The sequence below is a fragment of the Pteropus medius genome, unplaced genomic scaffold (genome assembly GCF_902729225.1).
Source record: "Pteropus medius unplaced genomic scaffold, Ma_sr-lr_union100, whole genome shotgun sequence".
Classification (NCBI taxonomy): Eukaryota; Metazoa; Chordata; class Mammalia; order Chiroptera; family Pteropodidae; genus Pteropus; species Pteropus medius.
This window is the reverse complement of record NW_024340692.1, coordinates 10,696,866-10,723,336: the sequence shown is the minus strand read 5'-3', so window position 1 is coordinate 10,723,336 and position 26,471 is coordinate 10,696,866. Positions and strand designations below refer to the sequence as shown.

Here is a 26,471-nt window from a genome sequence, read left to right as displayed (position 1 = left end):
CATGCGTGTGTGTGTGAGCGCATGCAGGCATGCAGATCTTTGTTTGAATGCACCTGGCATATTGACTTGCTGAAAGCTAGGAATCTCATTCTGTGTACTGTTAATGTTATTGCTAATTGGCCGTTAGTGATGGATGTTTAAAACTGGTTGCTGGCAAAGCCATCTCCTTTTATCTTCCTCTACCTCCATTTTTCCTTTTTCTCAGTTTTATACCTGGGGTCTTGCTCCCCCACCTTTTAGTTTAACCTATAAGAGCCAGGCTCAGCTATTCTGGCTCCATCAATACATCCACTGACCCCCTCTTTCAGATGCCTATATACCCTGGGGCTCCACTCCCTTTGGGATATTTTGTTTCACAGTTGCCAGTACATGCAAATCTACATCAATTAAAAACTATGGGTATCTATCTACTTCAAGGAAAGTAACTGAGGACACTAACAAAACCTTATGTTTGTTTGTTTGTTTTGTTTGTTTTTGTTTGTTTTTGTGGAGGCGAAGACTGAAATAGACCGTATCATAATTGAAATATTAATTGACTATTCAGTATTCATTAAGCAAATCAGGTATTAGCAAGAATCAGGCTTTAAAGAAAGATTAATATCCGGTGTGAAAAGAACAGAGAGGTTACTATTTCAAAGGTTCGTTAACTGTCACAAAAAGGGCACAACATAATCCTCATTATAATGCTGAACCAGGCATTTCAGGCCAAAGTGTGATCAGTAAAACTAAATTCACCTCTCCCCCTCCCCCCCTACCCCCACAATGTGTTTTTAAGGTTTTGGATGAGAAGCTCAGTTTGGATAAATCTGACAGTAGTGTGTTATCCATGTATCATTTTCATTCTTTTCTGGGAACCTACAAACAAAAATTCTTAATTTCACATTAAGATTATTTTTGTTTGACAGTCTTTTGACAACACAAGAATTATTTGAGGAATTTCTTAAATTTCTGCTTTCCTTTTAAGGCTAATAATGTTGAGTAAATAAATTGATGCATTATCCTGTCCTCAACCATCTTATATGTCTATTATTTGTGACAGACTCTGTGGAAATAGGCTGGTAGTAATTACATGCCTCTTGTTCTTCATTAGACAGTGTGTTATGAACATGATGGTTTAAGTTTATGTGTTAAACCTGAAAGGAAGGACATGTTAAATTAACAGAGATAGAAGCAGTAGTTTACATAGAAAGTATTTATAGAGTTGTTCACATTTTGTTGCTTTGCTCAGGCACATTTGCAACTTTGAGGAAATTCTGGATTACTTCATTTGTGTGTATATATACTTCAGGGCTCCTCTGCTTCTGAATTTAACATAATAGGAGCTGACATTTTTTGACCAATCATATTCTCACAAATTCTTTCATTTGTCTTCATTCCTACCTGGTTCTCCTTTTTAATCCTTTATTTAAAATACTATCCAGATGTTACTCTTTGGCTCAAAACCTTACACTGCTGAGCTATGAAATGCAAAATTAAATTAAATTATAGCCACCTCTTGGTGAGTTGTGACTCTCTGCAAGTCATTTCATTGTTTGGTCCTTCTCTTTAAAATGGGGACATTTGGTTTAGGGGATCCTGTAGGCCTCTTTTGATTCTGGCAGGGGAGAAAAAGATGAGTTATTCATAATCATTTCTGACTATAAGCATTGGAATGTGCCTCCCAGCCCAGCCATCTCCTCTTTTGCACACACACAGTCCCCTTTCTCACTCCCAGGCCTTAATGGCCACCTGTGTGGGCAGCGTGAGGCCAAGAGCTGAAAAGTAGCTATTTGGGCACACAGCCCCACTCTACAATATAGAATGCCATTTGTATATTACAGTATCATTTGGAGACTAGAGGGCCCAGCTCTTCTTAGGTCTCAGCCCAGGAGTATTTAATCCTTGACATATTTTTGCACAAAATGATGTCTTTTTACAGTTGTATATTTTACCGCAGAAACTTTCTAAAAGCCTTTTCAATAGCAGTAAGCAGAGACCCATACACCTCTGTCTGTTTCATCATTTCTGCACTTTTTTCTTCACCCATTTGAGAGTCACCCAGTTGGTTAATTTAAAACAGACCTTATGAGCCCACCAGAAAATGAGGTAATGCTGCATGAGCAGGTCTCCTCCTTGGGATGTTGCTCCAGAAGGATGTCCCCTTTCTTTGGCCATAGAGGAAGCTAATATTATAAAGAACGAATGTAGTGTAGCCAGAGAGTGACTGAGATTAGATTAAGAGAAACAATAACTGTCCATCTGTGTCTGATTTTTCTTCCATTCTCTTGCATACTCCATTCCTAACACTTTGGTGAAAAAAGATGAGCACTAGACAAGGGCTTGAGAAATTTAGGAACCATAATCCTAGTTCTGCCTATAACTTGCTGTGAGACTTGGATAGGTCATTCAATGAGAAACTGTTAGCCAAGGTGTCTCTTGTCTAAGAGTTTGAGTAGCCATGGCTTAGTTCAGGGCTGCTGCATAAATAAGATGGGCTAAGGGTAAGTGTGCAGTCTCCTCCCACCTCAGCCTTTAAACCACCCCATTCCTTCCCCCGACCCTGTGTAATTCCCTCAAACTCCCACCCACTGTAGGAAATCTCCTCTGTCATACCCCTGGTGAGTGGTTCTCAGGCCCTTTATCAAAAACTGCAAGTGGCAGGTAGCTCACTACCAATTTATTGCTATAATTATTAGAAAGCATTGGCTTCTTCATCTGGGGTCAACATATTGCCACTGAAATATTCCAAGAGCCAGTCTTAGTTTGTGACCTCTAGAGCAAAACTGAAAAAAAAAAACAAACCATTCTCTCTTCACTCACGGCTCCTTCCATGCTTGTAGAGAGCTATCAGGTTCCTCCTGAGTCTTCTGAAATCCAAACAAAACCGTCGTCTTGCCTCAGTCACTTAATGCATATTGCTTGTGCGAAGAAATGAATGATTTAATGAAAACAAAGTGATTTTCAGAGTACTCCTCCTCAAGGACACTCAGGATGAAATTTTTAGACAATGTCCCACTAAAAAAATTGCTCTCAGGTATGTGAACACAGTGCCCCTAACCCAGTCTGACCATGCAAGCATGCCAGCTATTTGTTCCTTTGATCTGGCCACTGAACACTTACCACTGCAGCTAAGAGGAAGGTTAAATAAATTATTTATACAGCTATTAAAAATCATGTTTTTGGAGGATATTTAATGGCACAATATAATAAATGGAAAAATCATGCTCAAAATTGTATCTACAGTATGATCCCAATTATATATAAAAATATAAATATGCAAAGGAAAAATCCTCAAAGGAAATGCATCAAAATGTTACTGATTATCTCTGGAGAGTGTAATCATAGGTGATTATGATTTTCAGCTTTATCACCTTCTTATAGATTCCATATGAGCATGTTTTATTTTTCTAATCAGAAAAAGAAGTTATTTTTTAAAAAGATCTGAACCCTTTTGATAATCCTTTATATATTGACTCATTTTCCTTAATTTACCTTATCTGGATTCTTTCAGATTCTTGTGTCAAAATTTCATTTTAGTTCCCACATCTCTTGTGGCATCTTGGGGGTCTCTGGGATATAATAATCATGCAATGTGCTATTAATCTTTCTGTTAAATACTTCCGCTTTCCACTGTAGTTCTATAACATAGGAGTTCTTACATTTATCTTTTTTTATTTTTTTATTTTATTTATTTTTTCCCCCTCTTTAATTCTCTCCCCCACTACCCACCCCGCCCTTCCACCCCTGACCCATGAATTCATGGATGTTGCCATTTCCCCTTAAGAACTGGATCTCTGAAGACGAGGCGTCTCCTCGCATAAGCCCATGGTGTGCACCCGGGGCCTGGCACACCTGGGGTATGGTCCGTGGCCGCCTGGGGCGCAAACCCAGGACCTTCTGCGTGTAAAGCAGACGTGTTAACCACTACACTATGGAGCCACCCCCTTTTTATTTTTATTTCTATTTTAATGCCTTCATTTTCCACTAGAGTTGCATGAAGTAAAAAACTACATCTGTTTCTCTCACTACTAATCCTAGAGCACAGGAGATGCTTGAAAATTACATATTGAGTGAATGACTGACTGCCCCACTGCCTGCCTTCTAGCTGTGCGACCTGGAGCACGCCATGCGCTTCATTACCTGTATAGGAGAAGGCACCTGCCTACCTACCTGACCGGGTTGTTTTGAATTTCAGCTGAGATAACATGGTCTGATTATTTCTATAGTAAGGTATTGGTTTCTCACTGTGTCCTTTCCTCACAATTTTAAATCCCAAGGGTCACCTTCTCCCAAGGTTTTTCATCCCCTCCCTATCATCCTCCAGATGGTCCCTGTTGATATGAATTATATTCAGTCACAGTTGACTTCAAACTCACCAGCTGCCAGTCACTGTGCTTTGTTTTACTGTTCTCTCCTTTAAGCATTTAAAAGAGCACCCAACAACCCTGAGAGGTTGTATTATCTCCATTTGATTGATGAGGAAGGAAACCAGGACATAAAGAAGTAAAATATCTTGTGCCTGGTAACAGGTCTTTGACCCCAGGCGGTGTGACTCCGGACCTTGGAAGCAGTAGTTTGTGCTGCTTCAATGTGACGTGTCCCGTGTGAGTTAAGTGTGCGCTGTGGCAGGTAGAACATACACTGCAGAGTAGAATGGGAATCTGCAGAGGCAGGGCCAGCACTGGCCTGGTACAGCCGCTCTGATCTCAAAGCCCCCTGGTGTGAGTGTGTGAGCACAAACCAGCCTTCTTTCCCCACAAGGCCTGTCTTAATCTTTCCTTTCATCTTTGTTTTTTCTTCAGCTTTTGGAACTGATGTTTATTTTTAGAAACCACTACAGAGTGTCACCTCAAGCCTGTCTTTCTCCATTTTGCCACATAAATTTTTAGTGACATAATAAATATTTTGTTCCTCTCATACATTTTAGCTGATAAAAAGGGGGAAAGCTCTGTCCTATAGAGATGGAAGTTTCCCCCTCCCCACCCCACCCCCCTTTTCCGAGTAGAAGGAGTTATATTCCAGGGGTCTGTACACATTAGTGTCTGTGGGCAGAACTAGAGGAAGATGCCATCAGCCCAAGGCATCCTTAGAAATGGTGCCAGCTGTCTTTCCAAGGTGGGAAGAACTGGATGTGTAGCAGACATCCATGCATCCCTGGGCAACGGAGTTGACACCAGTCGCTTTATCCATAAATTTGAGATAAATTCTGGGATTATTATTGGAATTATTGTAATATAATATATAAAGCAGTTAGGGTTGTGCCCAGCACATATTAAACACTCAGGTAGAGTTTATTGTGCGGTTATTGGTAGTGGTGGTGGCCAGTGATGTTTAGTCAGCTCCTTGGTCAGAGGACCCTTGAGCACAAGACTCCTAGTAGCACTTGGAAATTATATATCTTCCATACCTTTATCAAAAGAGAGGTTATTGAAAGAAGATCTAAAAAGAAGTGCCAGTAAGCTTTAAAGATGTAAATCTCCCTTTTAAGTAATTTGTATATCAAAGGCTTTTAGGAGTTTAACCTGAAAGATTTTATATTTTGGCTCCTGGCATTGGCCCTGGGATCTTTGGTAGGATCATCCAGAACACTCTTGAGAGATAAAGGAGTGAGGCTACAGCTCTTCGTGGCTTGGCCGCACCCCTCAACAGAGTCAGTGCAATAACCTGACCAACTGTGGGAGCCCCAATAAAATCAAGTTGCTAATGCCAGGGCCTCCAACAGCAGTTCCTGCAAAGCGCTGTTGGAGCTGCCAGCTTGCTCCTCCCTTTGGTGCCTGTCTTTAAGCGCTGCCTTGTTGCTTTCACTACAGCTTACCCAGCCAGGCGAGTGCAAGAGGGTTTTAAATGGGTACTCTGTGATTAGTTCAGTTGATATGGAGGGTGATTGAACATTTAGGGAAGGCAAAAGGAATTTTGTTTAATCATAAAGAGAAAGTGCTTGATATAGTTGATGTCATATGAGAATGAGTCATGGATACAGAGAGTTCCTACCTCCCTGCCACTTACCTGTTAACACTTATGGTAGGTACCTGATGTTCTCGATAGTCATGTATACGTTTGAGTCTCCAACTGGACTCTGAATTCCTTGGGAGAAAGGACTCCGAAAAGGATATTTTTGTCTGTTTTCCAATGCTGAGCTCAGCGCCAGGCACAGACGAGACACTCAATATATGCCAGATCAAGGGAGACAAGGCCAGAAAAGAGGGACAGAGGAAAGGAAGGGCAAGGTCTCTCTGAGAGGCCGGTAATTGGTGAGTAAATGATCCTTTCAGTTCCATTTTTACTCTCCAGTTCCAGGAATGGAGAAAGCTCTTTGCTGGCTTTTCAGAGCTGTCTCCCTAATCCCTTATGCCCACACATGCTCCTCAGTGTCACCCTTGATTCTAGTTACTGACTCTACCGTGCTTCCTCATCAAAAGAACCAGAAAGTTAATTTCCAAATTAAATTGTTTAACTTTATACTTTCTATGCCTTTTAAAGCTTTTGCATGCCAGAATCTCACCTATTTCTAATAACATAAGGATGTGACTTCTTTTAGAAATATACCTTCTGAGGCTTAATGCTGTAGTAACTTTCAGAAAACAACTTCTATCTCAACCTCAGTATCTTTACCAGGCATTTGTTCACTCTTGGCTTATAGCAGGAGGGAAAATAAATATTAACAAACTAGGTGGCCCTTGGGAATCCACCAAATGTCAGTGCTATTCTTTCTGTGAAGAAGACACTGTCTTTCAGAACACAGATATGGTTAAATGTCAGGATATTGGCAAAGTGGCTGGTGGAAGAGAATTTAGCTGTTTGAGGGAATAAGGAGGGCATTGCTTTAACTTAATGGAGAAAAAACAGAGCATCTCTGAGTAGAGAAAGGGTGAGTGTGTGTGCGCGCGTGTGTGCATGTCTGTTTCCCTTAAAAAAAGAAAACGATTGAAAAGGAAAACTGGACATCAGACTTGGAGTTTTCCCAGAATGATGAGTATCAGTGTTGATGCAGGTTGGCATAAATCCATTATCCCCCAGGCTGAAATGACAGTTTTTCATAACCAGCACAAGAACTTAAGATATCTCAGTGCAGGAGCATTCCAAGTTTTCTTTTAGGTAGATTAGAAGATTCTCACTGTAGGAAAGCTGTAGTCAGAAGCAGCAGCATGGAATTAGTTCTTTTTTTGTATATAGAATGTATAGGGTAAACTGGGAGATGATCTTCTCGTGCAGTGATTCTCAGTCTGGCTGAGCATCAGGTCGCTTAGTGGAGGACATTTAGCTTGCACTCCACCTTGGACCAACTGAATCAGAATTTTCTATGATGGTGAAGATAAGATTTACTGCACTAGAGAAATGAGTCTGATGTTGAATTTTTCAAAGTTGGTGAAATTAACTTTATAAATAGTTAATAAGCCTTTATATCAAGTGATTACTGTTCTAAGAGTCTATTCTAAGAATATAGTCAGTAATTTGGACAAAGATTCATGGAGAAAAATATAAAATAACATTGTAGATGATAGGGGAAAATTGGAATGACCTATATATCTCACAATAGGAAAGTGTTTAAATTAAATGTGGAATATCCATAATGTTGCATATATTCAGCCAGTAAAGTGGAGGTTTTAAAAAATAATAACTAAGATATTCATAATATAATTATAGGTGATAACTAGCGAGGTATAAAATTATACATGTACAGAAATGGACAAATATTGAATGATTAATTTATATGAGATACTTAGAAGCAGTCAAATTCATAGAGACAGAAAGTAGAATGATGGTTACCAGGGAATGAGGAGAGAGAGAATGAGGAGTTAGGGTTTAATGGATATGGAATTTCAGCTTGGGATGATAAAAAATGGGCTCTGCTGTAGGCATGTGGGTGCTGCTGCTACTGATGCCTTCTCAGGGAGGAGGGTGGTGACGGTTGTACAGCATTGTGAATGTATGGATGGCCACTAAAATGTATACATAAAAGTGGTTAAAATAGGAAGTTTTATATCTATTTTACCACAATAAAAAGAAAGATCCCTTCCTCCCAAATTCTGTGGAATTAGCGAAGGAACATGGCACGAGCTGCATTACAAAAGGCATCCTTGGCTGCCTCTTTAGAGAGAGTTTGGTTGTGCACTCATGTGGAAGCAAGGAAGATTACAGCTATGAGAAAAAACATTATGTATGTATAGGATGTTCTCATTTTTAAAAAACGCTTATAAGCATAGAGAAAAATTCAGATGGTAATAGCATTTACTTCTAGATGATGCGAATATGGGTTGTTTTTCATTTGTTTTCCTATGTTTAAAAAAATTCTATAATTTCCCCAAATTAATATATAGTAGACGCTCAGAACAAAATGTTATTCTTAAGAAAAAGCTTATTAAAATGTTTTCTATATTTGTTGATTTCTACATGAAGGGCAATAGTAAACTACTGACTTATATTTCACAAATAGTCCAGAATTTAATACATGCAAATGTGGTGCATCCCCTTGAAAGCAGTCCCCTTGAGAGGCCATTCTACAGAGCCTACCATTGCTCACGATGCTTGGTGACTTATCTTTAGAGCTTGGAATACATTCTTGTGGATATACTGAAGAGGGTACATCTTCAGAGTGTGGGGTATATTGAAAACCTGGAGACAGTAGCAAATCATCTAGGTCCAAGCCTAGTGAACAGATAGGTGGTGCCATGAGTACATTCCCTTTTTAAAAAACTATTTATTTTTCAATTATAGTTGGCATATATTATATTAATTTTAGGTATACAACATAGCAATTAAACATCTATATAACTCATGAAGTGATCACCCCCATAAATCTAGTACCCCTCTGACACCATACATAGTTATTATAATATTATTGAGTATATTCCTTATGCTATACTTTACATCTCCATGACTATTTTGTAGCTACCAATTTGTACTTCTTAATTCCCCATTTTTCAATGCCACCCCCTGACCCCTCTACCATCTGGTAATCTTCAGAATGTTCTCTATATATGAGTTTGTTTTGTTTATTTTGTTTAGATTCCACATGTACGTGAAATCATATGTCATTTATCTGACTTACTTCACTCAGCATAATACCCTCTAGGTCTATCACGAAATATCTTTTTCTACCCCTTTACTTTCTGTGTATGTCTTTTAATCTGAAGTGAGTCTCTTGTAGGCATCGTATGTAAGGATTTTGTTTTCTTATCTATTCAGCCACACTATCTTTTGATTAGAGCATTTAATTCTTTTTCATTCGAAGTACATGTTGGTAGATATGTAGTTATTGCCTTTCTTTATTCATATTTTTGATACATATTTTTTTCTTCTTAAAAGAAGTCCTTCCAACATTTCCTGTAATACTGGCTTGGTGATGATGAACTCGTTTAGCTTTTTCCTGTCTGGGAAGCTCTTTATCTGTCTTTCAATTCTAAATTTTAGTTTTGCTGGGTAGAATAATCTCAGTTGTAGGTCCTTGCTTTTCATCACTTTGACTATTTCGTGCCAGTCCCTTCTGGTCTGCAAAGTTTCTGTTGAGAAATAGGCTGACAGTCTTCTGGGAGCTCCCATGTAGGTAACTAATTGCTTTTCTCTTGCTGCTTTTAAGATTCTCTCTTTGTATTTAATCTTTGGCATTTTAATTATGTGTCTTTAATTATGGACCTCTTTGGGTTCATCTGGTTTGGGACTCTCCGAACTTCCTGGGGTTGTATGTCTAATTTCCTTCATTGGGTTAGGGAAACTTTCCATTATTTCTTCAAATAGGTTTTCAATTTCTTGCTCTCTCTCTTCTCCTTCTGTTACCCCTATGTTGCAAATATTGTTATGCTTGATGTTGTCCCAGAGGGTCTTTAAACTATCTTCAGTTTTTTGGATTCTTTTTTCTTGCTGCTGTTCTGCTTGAGTGTGCTTCACTACTCCATCATCTAAATCGCTGATTTGATCCTCTGCTTCATCCACTCTTTGATTCCCTCTTAAGTACTCTTGATCTCACCTATTGTATTCTTCATTTATGACTGGTTCCCTATTATGTTTTCCATCTCCATTTTTATGTTTTCTGTGTCTTTGTTAAAGTTCTCACTTAGTGTATCTACTCTTCCCCTAAGTTCATCGAGCATCCTTATAACAAGTGTTTTGAAGTCTGCATCTGGTAGGTTGCTTATCTCCATTTTGTTGAGTTTTTTTTTCCCAGAGCTTTGTTCTCTTCTTTCATGTGAGATATGTTTCTTTGTCTCCCCATTTTGGCTGCCTTCCTGTGTCTGTTTATATGTATTAGGTAGGGCTGCTATGTCTCCCAGTCCTAGTAGAGTGGTTTTATGTAGGAGGTTCCAGTGGGGCCCAGTGGCACAGTCCTGGGAGGGGACCAGCTGCATGCCAAGTTCAGCCGCAGCCTATGTACCTTCGGGCCCATCTGATAAGAGTCAGCAAGCAATCCACAGATGACTACCACCCATGCTGGGCTTATAGGTGCCTCAAGAGGCCAAACCAGGAATCAGTGCCAGTTGCCACTAGTGTGAGGCAAGAGGTTCAGGGCACACCAAGGCCAAATGCTGCTTCTTTAGGTTTTGTGAGCTTTTGAGAGATTTTAGGAAAATCCACAGCAAGAGCAAGAGAGGCTATTTGTATGGAATAAACCACTGAAAGTGGCTTGGGTGGGCCTGCAAGTAGGGAGAGGCGGAGTCTCAGGCAATCACCCGGACAGAGTGACCTTTGTTAGCCAGGTTGATGGCAACTCTGATATGGCAGGCCTGCATCTGCATGCTGGGATGGGGGAGGACTTAACAAAGGAATCATGGATACTGCTGGCACTTCTGTCTGAGAGAAAGCTCCCCCTCCAGCCCTCACTCTGAAGCCTGACAACTCAGTTTCTTGCTGTATGTCCCTGGCACTCCTTGAGCAGCTGCCCCACTGCTGGAGCACATCTCTGCAGGTTTTCACAGCCAGAGGTTGTGGGGACTTTTCTTCCTGGCACTGAAACCCTGGGCTGGGGAGCCCATTATGAGGCTGGGACCCCTCACTCCTCAGTTGGGGGAAGGAGCTCTGCAGCCAAGATAACCTTTCCAATTCTTAGTCATCACATGTGGTTGTGGGACTGGGCTGTTTCATGTCTCTGCCCCTCCTACCAGTTCAAGGTGACCTCTTGTTTTTGTCCCTAGCTGTAGGGCTTCTGTTTAGCCGGATCTTGGGCAGCTCCATGTGATAGTTGCTCTGTAGTTTCATTATAATTTTTGTGTGGTTGTGAGAGGAGGCATGCATAGCTCTACCTCCTAGGCCATCTTGACTGGGCCCCTGTTCCCTTTCTTTTTGTGGGATGATTTTCCTCGTAGGCCCTTTGAACAAGGATTGTTGGTCTGGGAAGCCCTCCAGTTTTATTTTCCATCGTTAACTGAAAGGTGTCTTCTCGACTTTGTGAGAAGAGAGTTCTGCCATCACCCAAATCAACAGTTACTTATCAGTCAGTGTTATCAGTTGTGACTAACAAAAGCTGATTGTAATTGATTTAGGCACTACATAAATTTAAAGGAAGGCTAGTAGGAAGCCCACAGAATCTCTAGGACTTTAAAAGAAAAAGGTTAGAAAATGGGGAAGAACAAGGGAGGTTGCTCAGCTGGGACAGGACCAGGCCACAAACCCCATCCAGAAAGGGTACGACTACCTCCCCTATTGGTCAGCCTGGACCTGGGCTCTGCCATTGGCATATGGGTGCTGCTGCTACTGCCAACTTCTGAGAGCATTCTCCTTTCTACTGTTTCTTTGTGTCTCTGGTCAAAGGTTCTACATCCTGGGCAGGTGCAGCCAACTGGCCAGGCCCCTTTCCATGTATGCTGCCAGGGAAGCTGGGCAAGGGAGTATCTGGTGTTTTCCAGTGCCTATAATGGCAGGCCAGCTCTGCCTACCCCTGAGACTCTGAGGGGAGAAGGGGGTTCAGGTGCTGGGCAGCCAGTCAAATGACATATAGCCAGTACAATTAGGATCTGGCTATCAGTCAGTCTTGTTAAACCCTACCAGAGTCCAGTAATGAGCAGGTGATTATCCCTTAAAACGCCAGCATCTGGTGTCATCATTTCGCTCCCAGTCACTTAAGCATTTCTTCTAAAAGAGACTGTCACAAGCCCCAAACTATATGTAGATTAACTCTTGGGAATTCATGTACCATATCTTCATCTGGTGCAGCTGGACTGACAGGGCTGCCCGCTTTGTGGCTAATACTTGACAGGTGTAGAGGCTGGCATGGTGAGGAGGGGAGTAGTAAGACAAGCAGCATTCAAGGACAACAGCTTGTAGAGCTCCATTTCAACAGGCCCAGTAAGAGTTCCAAGAACGTGACTTAAGAATTCAAAAAATCAGACTGGCACTTGGGCTCTTCTCTGTAGTTGATGGAGCAAGTATAGGAGTTTGGCCCTGACTTTGGCAGGAATGTGATATGACACAGTCCTCTTGCCTAAGTTGATGACCCATCTCAGTCCTTTAATCATAGTCCTTTAATCATAGCCAGAATTCCACTCTTGACTGTGATTATTATTTTCACATCATCTATTTAGTACTCTAGCTACTGGCTTTGTGGCAGCTCCAGACACCTGTGTCCCTGTGGACAGGACTCTGGCAGATTTTAGGGGAGTTTACACATCCCTGGAGGCAATACAGCAAATGGTAAACAGCTATTTATGTCAGGTGAAGGCAAACTGCTTCTGAAGGTCTAGACAGCAACTGAGAAAAATGCATTAGTCAGGGTTTTTAATGCATATAATTTTCCAGCAAAGGTGTTTTACTTGCTCCAACAACACATTACAAACTGCATTAGGAAAGACCTCGTTAGCATTTTACATCCTTGAATATAAAAGATCTCAAATTCTAGAATGCTTTAAAAAAATCACCCAGGTCACATAGAACTGTTGGGAGAGGGGGTTTGAATTCTCATTTTTAATGTGTTCCAGTGATTGGGACCACGCTTTGAGAAGCTGTGTGTGCTCTGTGGTCTGATTTCTCGTGCACAGCCTATGGAGATGTGAGCTAGCTGAAGACTTTTAAGAGGGAGGACAGACCATTCAAGCTGTGGTTTTCCACAAACTAAATCCTCTCATTTTCAGATATTTTATTTTATTTTATTTATTTTATTTTATTTTTTCAGACCTTTTATTTTTAACAGATACCTTTTTTCCTACATGATCTCTCACTCAGAAACTCAATATATAAATCAAATAAAAGTTCTCTTCTGGTTGAAGTGATTATGGGGGCCAAAGCTGACGTGCTCCCTATAGATTTCAGCCCTTTCAAGGGCCCATGAGCTCCCCTCCTCCCCCCTCCCCCCACACACAGACACACAAAGCTGTGGGGCTCAGTGTGACAGGCCTCCAAGTATGGACAAGATGCCATCTGTCTGCCCCTAGCTTGGGGAGCTAGACATTGTTGACTCCTCTAGCGTCTCACACAGATAGTCAGTAAATAGATACTGGATTAGTCATTGTGACAATTTTGAGGACACCCAGCAGCTTCTGCTTTGGAGAGATCAGGGAAACCTAAATATCAAACCTTTCAGCCTCTCATCAGCCAACATGCTCCTGGTTCCGTTTCTGTTTAAATGCTTTATACTCCATAGAGGATAAAAGGTAGTCAGAAAGTTTCTGGCAAATTCAAAATTAGAGACAGCTGATAAAGTGAAACTATTTCTCTATGGAGGAAACTAGATGTTACAGAAATAACTCTTGTGTTTTACTGTGGGCTGCCTTAAATCCATTTAGAAAGTAACTGCAGTGTAAATAATGAATAATACTAAATTAAATTATATACAAATCAGATATATCCACTTAGAGCTAAATGACCTGGCAAAGGTTAAGAACGTAGCCATCGTGGCGAAGAATAGTGTCTCCTGGTGCTGCAGGGGAAGGGGGAGGGGGAGTTACAGAACAATTTTCTGTTGTATAGTTGGTTGGTTATTTTTCTTTATTCTTCTACTATGAATAAATAAAAGAGTTCTGAAAGCAAGAAGATTGAGAAAGCAAACTGAAGCATCTTCTCTCAATTCTCGATGTGGAAGAGTATGATTATGATCTTGATCTTTGGCCGATACAGAGCAAAGATAGGTTGTGGCAGAGTCCGAAGAAGCCCCTTGAAGTCAGGTCTTTTCAGTGCCAAATTAAGATCTTTTGTGAGTAAAGGGTTGATTGAAAATTAGTAAGAAAGATCAAGCTGTATCTGAGGCATTTCCTTTTCAAACACCTTTAAAAAAAAAAAAGTTGTTTCTCACTTGGTAAAGTTGCATACACTTAGTTCATTAATAAAGCTATGGTTTTATGATAAATGCCTCAAGTATACTTTATACTTTGTTTAGGCCAATTTCAAAAAATTTTTATGAGTTTATTTGAGTCAAACTGACTGTATATGCGGGGGAGCATGATCTCCAAAGCTCCACAGAATAACAGTTTTGCAGCTTCCTTTATGCATTTGAATTTAAGGAGGGAAGGTAAGGAAGATTGCATAGAGGCCAGAGGAGGGGGTTAGGGGGATAACAAGATAATTAACAAGCTTAGGCTACATTTCTGTGGGCATTGCCACACCTTGGTGATATGGTACCTAAAATTGCAAGTCAGGATTTGTTTTGGAGGGTTATTTTAAAGGTTAGAAAACCTTTTGAAGGTTAGATCTGTAAAACTACATAAAGATCTGTAAAGTACATAACTTTCCCCATTTGGTAGTGGTTTTTGATGGGTGAGTAAATGGGGAGTTTAGCCTCCATAATTCCGTGAGGCCTTGACTTATCTCTGTTGGGATTAAAGAAGGGCCCAATAAATAGAACTTCTCATTCTCCCCGAGTGAAAGCAATACAGAGAGACAAAGGAGTCAGGATTTGGAGATTAAAAATAGCTCCTTTATTATGAATAAAGCAGATATTGTAGAATGTGGCTTATATCTGTGGGCAAACGGGTTTCCTAATACTGGGCCTGAGAATTAGGCCTCCAAGTGGCAGGTGGTGCAGGAAACCACCAGCTCCTCCAAAGAGAAAGGGAAGGTGAAGGGTTAAGACAGTTACCAAACTATCCTGGCTTACAGACCCTGGGTATCTCACCACAGTTTTTACAGTGCCCCAAGGCCAAAAAAATACCAAACTGTTTCATCTGTTAAGTTAGGTCTAAACAAGTTAGAAGTAGTAGTAAGCTGGGGGTCTAAGTGTCGCTATGCTTCTCCTGCAAATATCCTACAGAGCCTGTAAGTTTTTTGTATCACCCAGGACACTGACTGTAGTGCTTAGTTTGAAAAATAGTCTCCTTCAGAACTCAACAATAAAATTAAGTCACTCCTTATTCGAAGAGTGAATGAATGAGAGAGTAGAAAAAAGCCAGGGGCGTTACCCTGATGGAGCTTCCTCCACATGGAAGAAAACTCTTTAGGAAAGGGAAAAAACTTGCTCTTATCCCCATCCCCAAGCATCCAGGTTTCAACTCAGAGTTGTCCCGGAGCTGATGTGGCTTCCTAACCTAGGAGACTGGACAGTGTGTATTTAGAAGCTACATCTTTCAGTGTGCTCAGTACCACGTACCTATTGGGAAGGGAAATGGAAAGTGAGGTGATACTAAGCACTTTGCAGCGGTGTAGATATAATACATTTTATAGCCTACCCTTTCAATTCCACATGCCCGAAGTCAAATATTATGAAGACTAAAAATAAACTTATTTTCATTGGACTGAGTTAGATGCAGACTGTCAATTCTGCAGAGCCTCTGAGCACACAATTTTTCTTTGCTTATAGCTCTAAATGGAAGCACCGTCTGTAAAGAGAAAAATGAATAGTTGAGCCTTTCATTTGTACTCTGACCCCAACAATAAAATGGCCACTCCTTTATAATGCAAAATTTCTATTAATAATGAAAAGTAATACACAGTGAATTTCTGATCATAAACTACTAAATATTTCTGTATGTGCCTCTGATTTTAACCACAGAACCATGCCCCATCTGCATTTATAGCTTGATTGGTCAAGAGTGCATTTCAATCAGGTTGACCTCATTAGTAATATACCAGTATTAGCAGAACATAAATTGCTAAACATGCAGAAAACTTACAAAGTTGTCAAATATTTAATTCCTTTGTATTAAAACTTTATTGTACCGTACCGAACACATATAAACTTGAGAGTTTGCAACTATGTCTGTGAAAACACTTCATTATTTTACCTATACACTCCCCACCTCATCCCCCCACCCCCACCCCCCACGCTCCAAAATCAAGCACCTTCCAGGATGAATTACTGGGGAATTTGCTCTGAATTACTACTGCCTTCAGAGGAGGTGGTGTTGAGTAGAAGACCTGAAGTGAGGAGACTGGTTATGGCTATTTCCGTGACTACCTGTGCAAGGAAGTGGGTTAGTCACTTAATGGGAGATGGTGGCAAAAGGATGCCTGTTGGGGGATGTTCAGGGGTCTTCAGAAGAGGACTGCCAAACGGAATGCAACGCTTCCACCTTCACCTGCCATGCTGCTCCCTGTGTCTTTTTCTTTGCTACTTTGTCAAGGCCTTCCAGCTACCATCTCACTCTGCTCCTTCCCCAGCCCCACCTCTACTTGGATGTCTGTCCTCACCTCTTATTCTCCTATTCAACTTCACTCCTCCAGAGGTCATGACAACTTCAAAGAGCTTCCTTGGAGGCTCAGTTTCCTTGTCAATAAAATAGGGATAATTAATAGTCTCTGCCTACTTCATGGAGTGATTATGAGGATCACATGAGATGTATGTTAAAGCATTTTGTTAACTGCAAAATGCTACATAAATGTCAGGTGTTATAAATCATTAGCTGGTCTATTTCTCAGCTAAAGCAGTTTTTATGCATATTTTACTCACCCTCTGAACAATTCTTTGTCAAATAGCAAATGTAAATGCTGCTATTTTCTCCTGCTTGGATTATGGTGGTTCCTTTGCAACTTTATGATGTAGGCTGAATCTTTAAGTACTCCTTTGGCTCATATCTCTTCCCCTGAACACCCATGCAGGATCATAATCCATAAAACACAGAAGCAATAACTCCTTTTAATTGCCAGGAGTTCATCATTTGCTAAGTTCTAAATGCAGTCACTTAGACACTTGCCTTGAAAAGCCTGTCTCTGTTTATTCCGTAGAGCCGAGACTGTGTGAAGCTGGGCCCTCCCGCCGAGGGAGAAGTCGTCCAAGTCAAGTGGCCCGATGGCAAGCTCTATGGGGCAAAATATCTTGGACTAAATGTTGCCCACATGTACCAGGTGAGTGCTGCCCGGTGTGATGCTTGTGTTGCTGAGACAGACAGGAGAAGCTAGAGAGTAGAAAGCATATTCAGTGTGCTGCTCAATCAATAAGCCACATCAATTTGGAGCACCTTTTATTTTATAAAGGAGGCCAAGATTTGATGTCTGATGACCCAGATATTGGAGTTTTATTACCAAGTTTGACACTGGGAAAGCCTAATAACATTTGATGAATGGAAAGGACTATCATTAGGCTGGAAAGATAAGCAACTGGATGATAAGCTACTTTCCTTTGTTTTTATTGAATGGGAAGAGACTGATTGGCTTGTTTATCTCACCATAAGCCAAGGCAGTGATGGCTATTCATCAACCAGCAGGCCCTGAGTTGGTGGGTTTTGCCTGAGAGACAAGACCCCCATTTGGCTCTTTGCAAACCTAAACCAATGGTGCACTGGCACAGATGTGGCCAGTAATACACCCAAGCTTAAAGGAGTGCTCATTTAATGAAAAGTACAGCTATCACTTGGACATTCTGTTCACTAGGGACCTCTACATTTTGTTAATATTCAGTTAAAAAATGAATATTATCCCTATCAGTAATGAGATTGAGTTAAACTGTAAGGAGGACAGCAACATGGATAGCACATGTGAATTTATATTCCTTCAGAAAAACTTTAAAAAGGGACAAATTTATTAGAACCAATACACCATAGTACTTTCAGTGACATGATGGCAGAAATCAACATTCTCAGACTAAGCAGTAGAGTAAAAACAGGAGGATTGAAGAAATAGGAGAAAAAGCAAGAAGATTCAGGCCTGTTAAGTTAAAAAATAGCTTGAGAATGATAAGACTGCCAGTTTCAGCAGAGAAGTTGTTCAAAGACCGATAAGGAATAAGGGCTTAAATGGAAGAGTACATTATAAGACACAGCCTCAGGAACTGGAGCACAGTATAATTAAAAGTATTCAAAGAAGTTTGGAAAACTTAGAACATTTTTTAAGGTCTAGAAAAACCCAAAAGTGGCGAGGGGAGGATGCTTACATATACATATATTGTGCATGTGTATGTGCGTATGTGTGTATACACGTATGTGCCATTTTCCCCTTTGTATTGATGACAGTAAGATGTAGCTTTAGGTCATTTATAATAGGGTAGGTGCTGGAGCTGCTTTGCAGCAGAATGTCCAGAATTAGACAAAAATCGCAAGACAGGCCGATAATCTTGGAGACTCCTAGACAGAAGTATTATCACATCATTCACAAGAAAGTAATTACTTTTAATTAAAAAATAAATGTTAAAGTGAAGAATCTCACATGTAACAAAGCTGTCTGCTACATTAAAGGTATCATAATGAGGACATGTTGAAATTCAAGCTAATTAGAAACCAGTATGTTAACTTCAGTTGAATTTATGATGGCCTATCAACAGAACTGTAAGCATATTTATAGACTTAATGAAAAAGTTAAGACTAATATTAAAATTGTCTCTTAAGTACAAGTAGTGTAAAATTCCTCATTAAACCAAGTGGCCTTTTGAGATCATTTTGTGTTTTGTATCTGATTATTCAGGCTCACTATTGAATAAGCAAAGACATTTATAAAAATAGACAAAACTAAATACTTACTACACAGTGATAAATATCCTAAATATATGCATTTTTTTGACCTTTGTAGTAGCCCTATAAGATAGGTGTTTTTGACTCTTATTTTACAAATGAGGGCAAAAAGGCTCATTGAATTTAATAATTTAAGAGCATGCAGCTGGTAAAGGGAAGGGCCAAAATTTGTTCTCAGCTCTGTCCCAACTACAGTGAACAACCTGATTTTAGCACTGAAAGTCCTGCATCGCAGGAGACTCCTCAGTCCCGAGTGAACCAGGACAGTTGGTCACCATAGCATACTCCCTTTTTAGTTTATAATTGCCTTTTCCTCTTTTAGAATTTTCAAATGATCTTAAATACAAAAAAAGTAGGCACAGGTGGTTCTAGCTATGCTATCAAATTGTATGAATGAGATGACACCTTGGCCTAAGTAAATATTAAAGAAACCATTCTGGAAAACAAGGCCTGGAAGAAAAGCCTTCCCACCTGGCCTTCTGGAAAGTGACAGGGAGAGCTTTCCTGTGACTGAGACTTCATTCTGCCTTATTGTTTCAGCTTAATCAAATGCAAGCAGGACATGGATAATAAGTTTAATTATATATTTTATTATAACGTTTTCTAAACTCTAGCACATTTTTTATTAACATTGCTCAGTTCCATGGTTTAACTTACCTTTTAACTAGAAGTGCAAGCATATTTTTATTTCTTAAAAAGGTTCAGACAGATAAGTTAGGGACTTCAAAAATCATAAGTGGTTCAGAGTTAGAATGTATTAGATATTCTACCCTGTTTGCTCACATTTTGTTCTCTTCTCCTAGAATAGTTTATGTGGGATTGAACCTGAACAAAGAACAATCCCTTTGAATAGGGAATTTGACGAATTTCCCCCAGATGCTCTGGGTTTCTGGTAGCCAATGTCACTTAAACTGTCTCTGAGAAAATCTCTTAAAATGTTGGAGAAAAACTGGTTATGGAATTATTGCTGTCATTTGACTAGCTTGAAAAAAATAGTTTTAAACATTTTAATTTTAGGTGATAATATATTTTTATTTATTATAAATAAACTGTGATTTACACATTATGAAGTTGAGAACCTGGGATTTTACTGACCATTTGGTCAAATTTGACAAAAGTGAGTTTTGAACATTAAAGCTCTGTGAGAACTTGAAAAATTAGTTTTGGGGGAAGAATTATTATACAAGTGCCACTATATCATCGTTTTTTTGTGTGTTTTTTTTTTTCTTCATAGAGGAACAATCCTTTCTTTTTTGTTGTCAGAGCCTCTTGAAGAAATGAGTGGTACTGGCAGGCCTACCATGTCTTAATGTTAGATTGGCCACAATCTTACGTTCTGAGAAATTACTTGAGCAGCAGCTATTTTTTTTTTGCTTTTGCTTTGGGGGGTAAAGTTTTCATTTCACATATTTCAAGACACTAATCTTCAGGAATTTAGCTCGTATGAAAACATATTTTGTTCTTGTGTGATAAGGTAAAGGTTTTTTCTTCCTTGGCTGTCGGCTGATTCCCTTGTTTATTCTGTTCCATCCTTGCTTTCTTTTTTTATGTCGTTCATTAGAACACTGACAAAAATGGCCAATGCTTGTTTTTTAATACATATTATGATGTTTTATTTTATTTTTCATTAGGTTGAATTCGAAGATGGATCCCAGATAGCAATGAAGAGAGAGGACATCTATACCTTAGATGAAGAGTTACCCAAGAGAGTGAAAGCTCGTTTTGTAAGTGCTGTCAAATGCCACTGGATCTGTCATGTGATTCCCTTATCCTCTCCCTCTGTTTCCCAAGTCTGGCAGGAAACATGCTGAGGCCTCTGGATTGATTTTGAAGAAAGCCAATGCAACTTGTCCCTTATTGAAACCAATTGAACGCAAACCTCAAATTTGGCCCCAAACAGAAAAGCCAGTGTAGGTTTCTTACTTTTCTTTCCAGTGAGGTCAAATGATGCTTTTCTGTGTTAACATTTATTGGCATACAAAAATAGTTGTTGAATATGTGCTCTGTCTATGCAAGGCACAGGGGACCTACGGGGGCACCATCAAGGCATGTACAATCTCGTTAGTAGAGGCGATATTAAAAGAAAGCTGTCAGTAGATTAAAAGGGACTTGGCATAAGTGAATGTCTAGTTTCCCATACCCTTATCATATATTGATATACTTTGCTAACAGTGAAGTTAACTGTTCTTTCTTCTGTTTTAAGTCTAACAAAGACCTAAAAAACTGAATAACTCGTCAGAAGTTCATTAATGTATGTGTCAGTTCATAATTAAACCAATGCTGTCACTTTTATAAGAGAATAAATCAAGAAAGCCCAAATACTAGTTGTGGGAATACTAAAGCAATTTAGTAAAAAAGAAAAGGCTATTAGTTTTCAAATAGTTTGCACATACTGTTAAGAGACAAATAAACATGGAAAAATAACCATAACTGAAGTTGTTAAAAATATATATAATTCATAATAACTTAGTTTTCATTATCGTATCATAAAATATTTAGTGGACCCTGAAATGAAGTCAGTTTTACTCAGAATTGCATCTACTGCATCTGCGAAATGATACATACTGAACAGGAAAATTCGAATGAATGGGATTTTTCTGACTAAAATTTTCTCTGAATAAATGCTACCCTTAGTTTTAGTTAGTTGCTTCCACTAACAAGACTGTGCATGCTTATGATACACTTTTCTGCAGGGGTAGAGTTACCATATATTGATTGGGAAAACCATGGGTTTCCTTAAATGTTTAGTTGTACATTTAGCTCCTTTCCTATTAGGTGGAATCCTAAGAACAGGCAACTGCATCAGGTGTGACTTTCCTTCTCAGCTGCATCCCTGACAGGAAGGTTCTTCAAAGTAAAATAGTCAAGAGAGGAGTGAGAGTAACATAATGGTGATAGTAATAGTGATAGTAAATAAGTCCCTAACTTATCTGTCTGAACCTTTTTAAGAAATAAAAACTGCTACCCACCCATAGGGGCACGTAGGGGACCACATGCCTGAAAATAGATTATCTACGAGATGATAAACTGCAGGGAAAGAGAAAATCAAATATTCCTATTGTAATGACATCAACTAAATCGTAACAAAGACCTAAAAAACTGAATAACTTGTCAGTGTTCTAGGTCTTGAAATCTCTTAAGAGCAGCTTTCGTTTTCAAGATGCTGAAGATGGTTCCCTCTCATTCTATGCTCCTATCTTCCATAGATTCTCCCTTGTCTCCCCTCTCCCCTCTCCCCCTCTCCTCCCCTCCCCTTTTCTTTTTTTTAAATTAAAAAAAATTTTTTTTTAATCACCTAGAGATTTTGAGGATGGGAAATGGAGTAGGTGGCCCTCTGGAAGGTTCTCAGGTCTTTTGATTTTTTAAATCCATGTATGGTTAAGCATCCTGCCAGCCAGGTCTTACAGATTTCAAATGCTATTTCTTAATCGCATTAAAAGAAATCTTTTTGCTTTCTGTTCTGATCACAATCTCTTTGTTCCACAGTAGATTTGACTCTAAACCAGAATGCCTTCTCATGTAGCTTTTTTTGAACTTCTGATTTTTCTAAGGTTCATTTCTCTGAACAATTATACCAACATTCAACATTTTTTTAATTCTCATAAAAAATTTTAATTAAAAAATGGCAATGAAAAATATATAAATCACATATATACTCAGAATATAACCTGTTATGTCAAACAGTTGAGCCTGGTAGAAAATATCCTCAGGAACAAAGGCTCACGGTCACTAAATCCAGCTTGCCACCCCTGTTTTTATTGATTCAAAGACTTACACGCTCCTGTTGTAGCAAACGGCTTTTCCTTCAGATTGGTATATAACCCTCTGGCTCTTGGTTGGTCTGTCTGTGACTGCTATTCTTTTTCCAGTTGGTGAAACAAATCTAATTGGAAAACTCATTGATGGAAGATATTTTATGACTAGAGAAATCTCTTTGTGTGTTTTAAGGTGGGGTGGGTTAGCAGCCCTCACTGGGAGGCCTTCATGTTTTAATGGCTTGTGCTCACCCAGACTCACGCTGACTTTGGAAGAAATTTTTCAAAAGAGTCAGCAGTCCACCTCAGTGATTGTGCTGAGTTCTTTCCCACTAACTTCAGAAATAGCCCTATTACCTTTTATTGTCTCAGAGAATAACCATAGCAACGGTGCATAATTAACTAGAGCTACTGGTAAATCTGTTTTATTATTGTATTCAAGAGGCTGACTTTTGCTGTTCTCACACAGTGGCAACACTTTCATAGATGTTTTATTTTCTCCTTCGATAACTTTAGCACTTATAAAAGGGAAAGATTACTCAGAGGAAGTACTTTGACAAAAATGAATGAAACAAAAATCTTTTCTCCTAATAGCAGAGGGTACTCAACCAACCCACAGTCTTCCTGAGTGCAACAGGGTCCTGTCTGGGGCACCCCTGAGGCAGCCTGTTACCCTGGATAACCGTCTCATAACTGGCAGGGAACATGCTCAGCTGTGCATTTGGGCCCATTTTTTTAATTTTCAAGCTTCTTTGTAACCATTCCATTGTTTGTCTCTTCTTCACGATTGACTGTTTTCAAGCCCTAAAAGCTGGACTCTGCCTCTGTTACTGTCCAGGGAAGGTGACCTCAGTGACATAGTAAGACACACTGCATGTCGGTGTTATTTGAAGCGATTCACCTCGATGAAAACCAGTTGGAAACACATTTTAAGAGGCAAAATAGTAGGGAATTAGGAAGCAAAAATAGTGCTTTATAGTGTAGACTTTACCTGAGCATAGCAGAAGAAGCCTGTATTCCTTCCCCCAGCTAACATTACTGAGCAGTGATTGAGTGCTGGGCACATTGCTTGGTGTTGAGAACATGTATAAAATTCGGTACTTGGTACTTAATATCCTCACCCTCGAGGGTTTCAAGGAACCCCTGATGGGGAGAAATTTACATGCCCAGCATTCCTACCACTGTCCTCATTCTACTGCATTGACATGTAAAGGAACCTAAAAGAAGGTCCCTCAAGTTTGCCTGTGGTAGGAAACACGAAAAATCTTCCGTACAAAGACAGCTAGCTGTGCGTATGGAGACTGAAAGGCACAAATGAGCCAATAAAGTGTGTCCGGGACCTGCAAACAATTCACTCTGACCAGAGCATGAGGTAGGATTATGCCAAGTTATCAGTAGGTCCAGCCTAGAGAGCTTGGATATTATCTTGAAGGCAGTAGGGCTCTTGAAAGATTATAAGCAGGGGTATCACATAGTCAGAAAGTTTTTAGAGAATTTTCATCTAGTGATTCGGTAGAAATAACCTGGGGGTGTAGCATTTATTGAAGTGCTTCAGGAGAGGAATTGGGAGGGCCTACTTGCACCATGAGTCCAGTAGGGATAAAGAAGAAAGGATGGAGGGCTTCTTGTAGGGAGGGGTCCTGGACAGAGTGGGGCAGGGAGCACTTTACAATGACATTTAGGTTTCTGATCTATGTAGCTAGATGGATGGGGATAGTTGTGCCATTTATGGAATATAGGGAGGACAGCAATGGAGAAGGAAGACTTTGAGCTCAATTTAGGACAGGTTAATTCGAAGTGCCCCTAGGATAAACACTCTGGGGTGCTTGCTGAGCAGTTGGACATGCAGGTCTGAGCACAGGAGGAGGTCTGGACTGGATGTCAGCATCCTGGGAGTAGATGCAGGAATTAAAGCCATAAGTGTGGGCGTGAAGACTGGGGAAACATATGCGGATAGGAGAAGGCCAAATGTAAAACCACAGGGGTGTCAGAGTTGAGCAGATAGTTAAGAAAGGGGAACCCCTGAGACATCAACAGTGAGCCCCCAGAGGAGGAAGAGGAGAGGCAGGAGGAAGGGCTTATAAAATGACAGAAGAGAGCTTCCAGCAATAGTTAGGTGACAATAGTCAAAGAAATGTAGGATAAAAAGGTGTCATAGGAACTAAGACTTGAGCCAAGGACATATTCAGGGAGGTTGGGGGGCAGAGGCTCAGAATAAATAGGAATAGGAGTGAATTAGAGATGACTGCTGACAAATTTCTCAAAACTCTGGTTGGGCAGGAGCCAGAGGGAAGATGGAGAGTGAGGGAGATTTAAATGAGAAGACTTTGAATCCTGCTTGTGTTGGGGAAGGTCGCTGGGGTTGGAGATGCTGAAGAAAGTGGGGCTAAATGGAGGTAGGAGGCTGGAATAGGTAAGAGGACTCCAGAGCTGCCTGCGTGGGGCCCTTCCACCACCCTGGACTGGCAGCTTGGCCTCAGCACCCCACCCCCAGCCACCCGAATCAGATCTTTGTTCATTCTTGTCGCGGTCGAATGCCATACCCTTCTGCAACGTAACACTGGCTAATTTTAGTCCACAGCCTCCGATATGCGATTTGAAGACACATTTTATGGAACAGACATAATCCAAGGGGAGAAAAAGCGACAAAGAGTGCTGAGCTCCAGGTTTAAGAACGAATATGTGGACGACCCTGTATACCGCACTTTTTTGAAGAGCTCTTTCCAAAAGAAGTGTCAGAAGAGACAATAATCTGCATGCACTGCTGCAGGCATCAGAGCAGCTTGGGCTGGAAGAGGGAAGATGCAGGGGCAGCCGAGGGGCTGTGCCGTGTGTTTCCTTGCAGTAGGTGACAGGGCGGGTCTCTGATAGTGGAAAATTAGACTTCCCAGTGTTTGGTCGCCCAAACCACAAAATATGCATATAATTAATTGCATACAACAATCTGAAGTCATCCCCTAATCTTGCTTTCACTTGTGAGCAGTTGTCCTTTATGATACAAAAGGATTTTTCTACGTGAAAGGAAATAATAGTGACTCACTCACCAAATACAGCCACTGCCAGAGGAGGTGGGTCCTCACGTGTGGCTCAGACCCCTAGTTAGGAAACACATGGAAACTTCACTCCCCAACCCCAGCAGGTGGGAGCCTCAGCACCCAGGTGGGAGGGTGATAATTTATATATTTTCCACAGTCAGGGAAGGACTCTCACTTATTTGTTTTAAATGGCAGTTTTTATAAAACATTTTTAAAACACAAATGGCATGTATGGTAATGAGATTTACCCGTGTGCTATCTATATTTCCCTGTACAGAACTTTTACATTTTTTTATATCCTTATTACTTTTGATTGTGTCTGATGAGAACTGAGTTGTTGGCCTTTGTGAAATTTTTGGCTCTTGAGAAAGTATTCTTATGAATTGTATGGGAATTTTATATATTTAAAGAGGGAGATCTGGGGCTGTTATTTTTAAACACTTTTTTTCATAATACATATTCTGAGTAGATATTTATAAAATATGTTTCTTTCATTATGTGTTTGTAAAATTAGAGTTTAAATAAATATGCTTTGATGCATAGTTTTGAATTAATATGATTTTTTCCTTTTTAAAACAGCCTGAAAATGTACTAGTGTTTAAAAATAAAGATTTTCATTTTCTCCACTCTGTCTTCTGACTTGCTTATTCGTCTAGTTTTCAACCAATAGAAAAACAAGTTTTCTTTGGGAGCTGGCTATCAAGACATCCTGGCCTCCAGGTTCGTCAGACCCTTCTTCTCTCATAGACTGTTTACGTAACTGCGGACACATTGTCAAGCATTTATGGCATATCGTTGGAGATAAAGCCTTTTCTGCCTTCCTGCAGTGCCAGCGGGAGTGTTTTCCTCAGCTCCTTCTTCTAGGCCTGGAGGAAATCTGAGCACCCAGAGTCTGGAGCTCTTGG

General features: G+C 40.1%; 1 protein-coding gene across 9 annotated transcripts in view; it reads left to right on the top strand.

Annotated features, from left to right (window-relative positions):
• KDM4C (lysine demethylase 4C) overlaps window positions 1–26,187 on the top strand; it is a 363,396-nt gene extending 337,209 nt beyond the window's left edge. For 8 of the 9 annotated variants that reach the window (XM_039879403.1, XM_039879513.1, XM_039879490.1 and 5 more), the window contains 3 exons: window positions 17,059–17,178; window positions 20,408–20,500; window positions 25,106–26,173. In XM_039879403.1, coding sequence (XP_039735337.1) covers window positions 17,059–17,178; window positions 20,408–20,500; window positions 25,106–25,282 — 390 coding nt within the window. In that variant the 3' untranslated portion in view covers window positions 25,283–26,173. Of the gene's footprint in view, window positions 1–17,058; window positions 17,179–20,407; window positions 20,501–25,105 lie in introns of all 9 variants that reach the window. The other variant, XM_039879670.1, reaches the window with a different exon arrangement.
• Window positions 26,188–26,471: the final 284 nt, after the last annotated feature.